This window comes from Arachis duranensis, chromosome 7, assembly GCF_000817695.3.
Source record: "Arachis duranensis cultivar V14167 chromosome 7, aradu.V14167.gnm2.J7QH, whole genome shotgun sequence".
Lineage (NCBI taxonomy): Eukaryota > Viridiplantae > Streptophyta > Magnoliopsida > Fabales > Fabaceae > Arachis > Arachis duranensis.
The window spans coordinates 3,489,513-3,499,843 of NC_029778.3; the positions used below are offsets into that span (position 1 = coordinate 3,489,513).

General features: G+C 41.9%; 1 protein-coding gene across 2 annotated transcripts in view; it reads left to right on the forward strand.

Moving 5' to 3' along the window:
• The window catches only part of LOC107496476 (uncharacterized), a 66,021-nt gene that overhangs the window by 12,262 nt on the left and 43,428 nt on the right, over positions 1 to 10,331 (forward strand). The window contains exon 2 of one of the 2 annotated variants that reach the window (XM_052252064.1): positions 1,861 to 1,898. The exons of the other annotated variant lie outside the window; for it this stretch is intronic. Within the exon in view, the coding sequence (XP_052108024.1) occupies positions 1,861 to 1,898 (38 nt within the window). The remainder of the gene's footprint in view (positions 1 to 1,860; positions 1,899 to 10,331) is intronic. 2 annotated transcript variants of the gene reach the window in all.

Consider the following 10,331-nt stretch of genomic DNA (forward strand, 5'->3'; position numbering starts at 1 on the left):
CTTGAATTTTTTTTTAAAAAAATTATCTAAATATAAAATAAATTTTTTTCTGTTAAAAAAATATTTAAAAATAAAAAAATTAAATACTTTTTCAAAAGTCAATACAGATTAACTCTATATCTTATTCATTCTTGATTTAATTAGACAAAATAGATATAAAGAGGATTCTTTAGTCATCACTCCAAAAATTACAAAAAAATTTAGTTATCATCATTCACTATAAATATCTAAATAAAAAAAAGTGTTAATACAAGAGATACTAAATATTTAGATAAGGTGCGTTTTAAGAAAAAGAAATTAATAATCTTATAAATGTCGCACTCAATTCTGGTTGAGTAAACTCTGTTAAAAGAAAATTGATGCAAAATAAACGTAGATCGTTCAATCTTTTAAAATAATTTTGTTTTGTTAGGACCCCTTCATAAAAAAAAATTGACTTTCACTTTGAAATAACAGAAGTCGATCACTGCTTTGCTCTTGACAAATAGTTGTAAAATACAAAATATGGCATATGCAGTGGTCTTCAATAATTACAAAACAAAGTGGCCACATGTTCATACTAAACACTTCAATTCTTACAAAATACAAAGATAACAAAACTACCACACCATATTGGAAATTGAACATATAATTAATCATCCAATCCACATTATACAACACAAACATTAATCTAATACTAGTGTTTTTTTTAAGAGGATAGAAAATACTGTTTGAATAACAGTGAGAATAAGCAGAGAAAAATTCCAGCAATAGAAACTACTATTTTCCATAGAGTGTTACAGAAAGCATTCAACTCTTCAAAAATAAAGGAATATTGCACATTAAAATCTGGATACAAAAGATTCACTCCAAAACTATTGAACATTTTGGCCACTGCATTGCTATCACCTAACCAATTCACAATTATTTTTTTCTTAATAAGGAAATAATCTACATCTTTGTCTGCATTGATAAGAAAGTAAAAAAAATTGATATTATAAAGAGATTTTATATATATTCAATATTAATAAAAATAATTATTTTCACAATTATTAAACGAATAATTATTTAAAAATAGATATAATTAAATAAACATATAAAATAATTTATATTATCAGTAATGTAAAATTAAATATTAAAAAAACAAAGAAAAGGGGAAAGCATTACCATGAAAAAGGAGTATATTTTGTTAAGAAACTTTGTATAATGTCATGCATTGCATGGCGAAGATGGTGTTTGGTGACCTAAAAGCTAAAACAGATATGTCGGCGCCCGCACTCTTGTCCACCGTGAGCGCCGCCACGGCCATTGCCACAACCTTGTTGTTAATCTGCAAGTCTCGTCTCATGCACGAAAAGAACCTCACAACACGCCATCGCCAACAACCCAAACGCAATCCCGAACAACCCAAACGCGATCCACGTGGCAAGATGCTATTCGTTTCTCAAATCGGAACTTCAAAAGCCCTAGCGACGTGCCTCTGCGATTTGTTAGAGTCGAAAGGCGTCGTTTTGGACCTCGTAGATGCCCGGAATTACGAGCCCCAAGCCCTACCCAAGGAGAACCTCGTCCTCCTCGTTGCTTCAAATTCGGAAGTTTGGAACCTATATTCCGCACGGGATTTCTCCTCCGATCACGACCTACCTTGGGGAGCAAAGTTCTTCGTCAATTGGATCGAGGAAAAAAAGAACGCCTTTAAGGTTGGAGCATTTGTTGTGAATGCTTGCAGTTTCAGTGCCTTTGTCGTCGGCAGAGAGGTTAATGAAGGTGGCAAGAATTTGATGGCTAAGGCGGCCAATGAGATTAGGGATTTGGGGCACACTGCTGAATCGAACGTGGATTTTGACAGCTGGTGGGGAAGTGTTGTTGCGGTTTTGCAAGGTGCTGTTTTGGGAATATGCGGGGAATCTGAACCTGAGGTCTGTTTCTGCATCCTCTTATCTTTATATAACTATGGCATTTCTATTTATTATCATCACACTGCAGAGCTCTCTATTTAATAGTTAATTGTTTCCCTAATTCCAGGATGTTGGTTCTTCTGATCTAAAGCTATCCATAACACAGCGTTTATATATGTTGGTAGAAAATGAGGATTTTGTAATAGAGCAAACCGAGCCTTATGTGAGATTCTCTAGTACCACCGGGTACAGGATGTTAACTATCACTGACGACAACTTTATGAAGAATGGCACTGTTGAACTTGAACAAGTATGTCATTTACCTTTCCAATGGCCTCTTAGAGATGATCTATTGATCGACAACGGTGTGTTACCAGATTTTCGAGGATTTTGTTCTGTTGGTAGCTGCTTTTTCTTTACTGGTGATGTGGATGGTCTTATAAGACATCCGAACGGGGGTTATTATGATTGTCCCTACTCAAAGCTGTGGTGCCTTAAGTATGAGGATCCTACTTGGGTTTGGAGTCTATGTGGAAGCATGTTCTGCTCCCGATCAAGTCCCTTAGTAGTCCCATACGATGGCAAATTGTGCATGTTTGGGGGTGGGTATGGATATGCAAATTGGGTTGAGATCTATAGCCTAAAATCAGGTCTATGGGAAAAAAGGGAAGTGCCCGATAGTGCTCTCTTCTCAGCTCACTCGTACTTCCTGTGGGAGGACAGCACCAAGAGTAGCAAGAAGACCCTCATTGTGTTGTATTCTTTTGAGGATAATCATCAGTTGCTCATGTCATATGACGTCAAGGCTAACAAATGGGAAGAAGTTGATTGCAATTTTCCGCCTGTTCCTGAATTTAGTCTTAGAAAATTAGTTCGTTTGGGATGTAGCCATTATCTTCTGATTGTAGACTCCGTTCCAACGTGGTATATTTATGACTTGTCTGAGAAGAAGCTTGTGGCAATAGTGCACGTGGATGGTTTGGAGGAGGACGATGTGCGGATATCAAATATTTTTTGTTGCCACCACAGTAGCAAAGAAAGTTTGATCTATATATTCACGGAACACGAGTTAGTGCAAGAGAAGGAGCTAGAGGAAGAGTCAGATCTTCCTCATCTTGTTCCTTATGCCAGAGTCAGGCTCCAACTCCAAACCTTTTCTGCCAAGATTGAATCCAAGGGTTATCTTAGAGTTGGTCCTCATTACAAATACAATATGTGAGTATGCGCTTCTCTTTAAACTTGTTTCACCCTATCCATTGATTGAGCTTTGATATTTACTTGTTTAACTCGGTGGACAGGTTTGCTGCTGGAGATGAAGGCAATAAAGAGAAGAGTGTAGTTTAGTATAGCGGTGTGGTGGATATTAGGAATTAGAATTTGAGCATGAATGACAAGTAGCCAAAGAAATAAGTGATGGATACCAAAGTCATATGAAAGCTGTAGCCACCTTGAATCCAACTTTGTTGCCAAGATATGCATGCCATTCTGCCTTTCTACAAGTATACAAATATTTTGTAAGCTATGTATTTACCTCTTTGGCCCTGAAACACAGGACTCAACATCTCCCAAAGTCTAAGTGCAATTCAGATGTATATACTCTTTTATCATCATCCTGGAAAGCAAGCAATGATTTTGCTAGATTTATTAATTAGAGTTTATATCTTATTTAATATAAAATACCATAATAATTATGTTCAAATAAAATTATTTATCTATTTTTATTATATAAAAACAGTCAACACTAAATTATTGTGAGATAAATTTATGTCGTATAATTATTTTTTATGGAAAATATTAAGATGTCATCAGAATTTATTATTTTAGTCATCAATATTTAAAAATATAGATAAAGTATATTATTAAATTACTAGCATTTTTTTATTGTGTCATGTCATCTATTTTGAATAGGTGACAATTACAAAAAACAATTTCTTATCATTGGATCATGTCTCATTTTAAATAGGTGGTGTTCATACCCTGGCCCAATGTTACGGGCCCAGGTCCAACTAAAAGGCCCAATCCAATAGATTAAGCCTTTCTAAGCACCGACCTTCATACAAGAAGTTGGTGTTCACTACGACTTGCCTTAAAGAAGTCGGACATGAGATTAGCTGGCAGATAAGCACTCATTTAAATAAGTAACCGCCCCTAAAATCTCTCTAACCACTTCATTAAGCCATATCTTAACCTCCCTAAGATAATGGGACGGTTAATATCCTAAAGATACGGCACTACTCCAACGGTGGTTATTGGCTCACCACTATAAGTACACTGACACGCCTCAGGTATCTCTAAACCTAATACTCTCTAGACCTGCTCACACCCTTGCTAACTTAGGCATCGGAGTGTCTTTGCAGGTACCACCCCCCATTCACTCACGCATACAAGTCGGAAGGAGGTTCCTGCGCGCAAACCAGCTCGAAGACTACCCTCCTCAGGCAATTGGGCTAACTAGCGCCATCCTTTCAGTCCATCTCCGGTTACCCACCGTAACATTGGCGCCGTTGCCGGGGACCCGAGAGATCACCCATTGATGGCGGATAGATTCCACGAAGAAGTCCATGCGAAAACAGATTCCGAAGAAGAGAATCTGGACGCAGGTAATAACAATGCGGACTTAACCCTCCACCAAGAGGTTAACGATCAGCCGAGAGAAGGCACCTCCGGGGTAAAAAACCCAAAGGCAAACCCCTCAGACGAGCGAGAATCGGAAAAAGGCGGACCATCCCACATAACCGAGCTAATGGAGTTAGTCCACAGCCGTCTGGAGCAGTTAGAACAAGAGCGGGAGAAACAAAGGGAAACAGAGAAGTACCTAAAAGAGGAGATGGAACGGCGAAAAGAGTTAGAAAGGAAACTCTCAAAGCTGGAATCCTCCCTCAAGAGTCACAATTCCCGCGACGACCAAGAAGAGTCACTCTTAGGTGAAGAAGATCCTTTCAGCGAGGACATAATGAGGGCAAAAGTTCCGAGAAACTTCAAAAGCCCCGATATGGACCTCTACGATGGAACTACGGATCCAAAGCACCACCTAAGCAACTTTAAAAGTCGGATGTACTTAGCTGATGCTTCCGACGCTACTCGATGCAAGGCTTTTCCGACCACCTTATCGAAAGCAGCGATGAAGTGGTTCGACAGCCTTCCCCCAAGATCGATCACCAGCTTTGAAGACCTCTCAAGGAAGTTTTTGATGAGGTTCTCAATTCAAAAAGACAAGGTGAAACATGCACCGAGCCTCCTGGGAGTGAAACAGGAGGTCGGAGAATCTTTACGAGCATATATGGAAAGATTCAACAAAGCATGTTTGGAGATCCAGGACCTGCCTACAGAGGCAGTCATAATGAGGCTAGTCAATGGGCTCAGAGAAGGTCCCTTCTCACAGTTCATATCTAAAAGACACCCCGTTTCTCTAAGTGATGTACAAGAGAGAGCTGAAAAGTACATCAACATGGAGGAAAACGCCAAACTGAGAGACCTGAGCGGACGACCTGGGCTCCCTCCCTCAACAAAAGAGAGGGAAAGGGAGACCAAGAAAAGAGAAGAGCTCAGTCTCGAAAGGCCAAGGAAATATCACTCTTATACTCCCCTGAAAGTTTCTATAGTGGATGTATACAGAGAGATTTGCAATACTGAAAGACTGCCACCCCCTAGACCATTAAAAATAAAAAAGGGGGAAGCCGCAGCGACTACTGCGAGTACCATAAAATATATGGTCACTCCACTAACGACTGTTACGACCTTAAGAATGTGATAGAAAAGCTGGCTAGAGAAGGTCGGCTTGATAGATATCTCATAGAAAGGTCGGACGGCCACGGAAAGAGAAAGCGAGATGATATGGATAGAAGAGACCCACCACCGCAGACCCCAGAGAGACATATCCATATGATCTCAGGAGGATTTGCGGGAGGGGGACTCACCAAATCTTCTCGCAAAAGACATCTCAAGAGAGTCTACCAGGTCGGGGAAGAGTCACCCAACCTCCCTACCATTTCATTCACAAAAGAAGATGGACAAGGAATAATCCCTGGACACGATGATCCAGTGGTAATAACTATGATCCTAGCAAATGCCAATCTCCACAGAACCCTAGTAGACCAAGGAAGCTCGACGGACATTCTCTTCAAGCTTGCTTTCGACAAGCTAGGGTTAGATGAGAAGGAATTGAGAGCCTACCCCGACACCCTATACGGATTAGGGGACACGCCAATAAAACCACTAGGATTTTTACCCCTTCACACTACTTTTGGAAAAGGGGAAAAATCAAAAACTCTGAGTATAGACTTCATAGTCATCGATGTGGGGTCAGCGTATAATGCCTTAATCGGCAGAGCCACCCTCAATCGACTCGGAGCAGTGGTATCTACCCCTCACCTCTGCATGAAAATCCCGACCTCAGCGGGAATAGCAACGGTAAGGGGAGATCAAAAGCTAGCAAGAAAGTGTTACAATGAAAGCCTAAACCTAAGAGGAAAGGGCAGAGAAGTTAACACAATAGAACTCGGCGGTGCAAAGGCCAGAGAAGAGCTGCGACCACAACCGGGAGGAAAAACCGAGGAGATACAGGTTGGTGAAGAGGAAGGGAAAAACACTCACATAGGAGCCAACCTAGGGGAAACTCTAAAACAAGGGTTGACTAAGCTCCTAAGAGATAATTCCGATCTCTTCGCCTGGAAGGCCTCCGACATGCCTGGGATTGACCCCGAGCTCATGTCCCACAAGCTCTCGGTTTATCCAGGATCCTGACCTGTACAGCAAAGAAGACGCAAGCTCGGCCCAGAACGAGCCCTAATAGTAGAAGAGCAAGTACAGGCGCTCCTGGAAGCTGGCTTTATTAGAGAGGTCAAGTACCCAACATGGCTAGCCAATATAGTGCTAGTCAAAAAACAGAATGGTAAATGGAGAATGTGCGTCGACTATACCGACCTGAATAAGGCATGTCCTAAGGACCCTTATCCCCTACCAAGTATTGATACCCTAGTAGACTCCAGCTCGGGGTACCAATACTTGTCATTCATGGACGCTTACTCGGGATATAATCAAATTCCGATGTATGAGCCCGACCAGGAGAAAACATCATTCATCACGCCCCGAGCTAACTATTGCTACGTGGTCATGCCATTCGGATTAAAGAATGCAGGAGCCACATATCAAAGATTGATGAATAAAGTGTTTTCCCCCCATCTAGGGACTCTAATGGAAGTATACGTCGACGACATGCTAGTGAAAACCAAGGATGAAGTCGACCTCTTATCCGACCTCTCACAAGTCTTTGACACCATAAGGCTGCATGGGATGAGACTAAATCCAGCAAAATGCGCCTTCGCGGTGGAGGCAGGAAAATTTCTAGGATTTATGCTAACACAAAGAGGGATTGAGGCCAATCCCGACAAATGTAGAGCCATCCTAGAAATGAAAAGCCCGACTTGTTTGAGAGAAGTCCAGCAGCTCAATGGCCGACTTGCAGCCCTCTCCAGATTCTTGGCAGGATCGGCACTAAAATCCCTTCCATTATTCTCCTTATTAAGAAAGGGATGCCAATTCGAATGGACTCCGGAATGCGAGGAGGCGTTCCAAGAGTTCAAAAAGTTTCTAAGCCAACCTCCTATCTTAACCCGACCAGAACCAGGGAAAGACCTCGTTTTGTACTTATCCGTAGCAAACAAGGCTGTCTCGTCAGCCTTGATAAAAGAAGACGAGGTCGGACAGCACCCGGTCTACTTTATCAGTAAGGTCTTACAAGGCCCTGAACTAAGGTACCACAAACTTGAAAAGTTTGCCTACTCCTTAGTGATAGCCTCACGAAGGCTACGACCTTACTTTCAGGCTCATACAATAAGAGTCCGCACAAACCAACCCATGAAGCAAATCCTCCAAAAGACGGATGTTGCAGGGAGAATGGTTCAATGGGCAATAGAGCTCTCCGAATTCGATCTAAGATACGAAACTCGGACAGCAATTAAAGCTCAATGCCTCGCCGACTTCATAGCAGAATATGCGGGGGACCAAGAGGAAAAGCCGACTACATAGGAGCTCTATGTAGACGGATCCTCCAACAAAATGGGAAGCGGCGCAGGCATAATATTGGTAGATGAAAGAGGAACCCAGATTGAGGTTTCTCTAAAATTTGAATTCCCGGCCTCAAATAATCAGGCAGAATATGAAGCCTTGATTGCTGGGCTAAAATTAGCAGAAGAAGTCGGTGCTACAAAGGTGATGATATACAGCGACTCGCAAGTGGTGACCTCCCAAATAAGTGGAGAGTATCAGGCAAAGGACCCAAACATGAAGAGGTACTTGGAAAAAACTTTGGAGCATTTGGGGCGCTTTGTAGAAACCGAGGTAAAACACATAACTCGGGATCTGAACAGCAGAGCAGACGCCCTATCCAAGTTAGCAAGCACCAAACCAGGAGGGAACAATAGAAGCCTGATCCAAGAAACCCTCCAGGAACCCTCAGTAACAAAAGATAAGCAAGAGATACTTGAAGTAGTCGGTTTGAACCTCGGATGGATGAATCCCTTAGTCGAATATATGAAATTCGATATCCTCCCTAAAGAGGAAAAGGAAGCCAAAAGAATCCGAAGGGAAGCACAGCATTACACTTTGGTGAAAAATGTCCTTTACCGAAGAGGGATATCGACACCATTGTTAAAATGCGTACCGACCTCAAGAACCGCCGAGGTGTTGGAGGAAGTACATAGCGGGATCTGCGGAAATCATCTCGGGGCAAGGTCACTAGCCAGGAAAGTAATCCGAGCTGGATTCTACTGGCCGACCTTGCAGAAAGATGCCACAGAATTTGTGAAAAAATGTCAACCGTGTCAGATGCATGCAAATTTCCACGTAGCTCCACCAGAAGAGCTCATTAGCATCACTTCTCCATGGCCTTTCGCAAAATGGGGAATGGATTTGTTAGGACCTTTTCCCTAGGCGCCAGGACAAGTCAAATACTTGATCGTGGGAATAGATTACTTCACAAAGTGGATAGAAGCAGAACCATTAGCCACTATCACCGCTCAAAGAAGTCGCAGGTTCCTCTACAAAAATATCATCACAAGATATGGGATACCTTATTCCATTACTACGGATAATGGAACCCAATTCACCGACGCTACCTTCAGAAGCTTAGTAGCCAGTATGAAAATCAAACATCAGTTCCCCTCGGTGGAGCACCCACAAGCCAATGGGCAAGCCGAGGCAGCCAACAAAATCATACTGGCAGGACTAAAGAAGAGATTACAAGAAGCAAAAGGAGCTTGGGCTGAAGAGCTCCCTCAAGTGCTATGGGCCTACAGGACAACACCCCAATCCGCCACGGGAGAAACACCTTTCCGACTAGTCTATGGCGTGGAAGCCATGATTCCGATAGAAATCAATGAGCAAAGCCCAAGGGTAATTCTCCATGACGAAGTCGGAAATATACAAGGACACAAAGAAGAGCTCGACTTGCTCCCCGAAGTCCGAGAAGGTGCCCAGATAAGAGAAGCGGCGTTGAAGCAAAGAATGACTATAAGGTACAACAAAAAAGTCATTCGAAGAACATTTGCTCCAGAAGATTTGGTCTTAATCAGAAACGACATTGGAGTCAACAAATCAGGAGAAGGAAAACTCGCCGCAAATTGGAAGGGACCATACAAAGTCAATGAAGTCTTAGGAAAAGGTTATTATAAAGTAACCGACCTGAGCGGCACTGAGCTACCAAGGTCGTGGCATGCTTGTAATATGAAAAGGTACTACAGTTAAAAGCGAACTCTACTCCCTGATGTACTCTTTTCTCAACTTCATGATTTTTTCCCAAAAAAGGGTTTTTTCTGGAGAAGGTGATGAGCGGATAATTTGTATGCTTTTTGGCATTGTTTTTAGTATGTTTTTAGTATGATTTAGTTAGTTTTTAGTATATTTTTATTAGTTTTTAGTTAAAATTCACTTTTCTGGACTTTACTATGAGTTTGTGTGTTTTTCTGTGATTTCAGGTATTTTCTGACTGAAATTGAAGGTTCTGAGCAAAAATCTGATTCAGAGACTGAAAAGGACTGCAGATGCTGTTGGATTCTGACCTCCCTGCACTCGAAGTGGATTTTCTGGAGCTACAGAAGCCCAATTGGCGCGCTCTCCATGGCGTTGAAAAGTAGACATCCTGGGCTTTCCAGCAATATATGATAGTCCATACTTTGCCCAAGATTTGATGGCCCAAACCGGCGCTCAAAGTCACCCTCAGAAATTTTAGCGTTAAACGCCGGAACTGGCATAAAACTTGGAGTTAAACGCCCAAACTGGCATGAAAGCTGGCGTTTAACTCCAGAAAAGGTCTCTACACGAAAATGCTTCATTGCTCAGCCCAAGCACACACCAAGTGGGCCCGGAAGTGGATTTTTAAGTCATTTACTCATCTCTGTACACCCTAGGCTACTAGTTCTCTATATATAGGACCTTTTACTATTGTATTTTCATCTT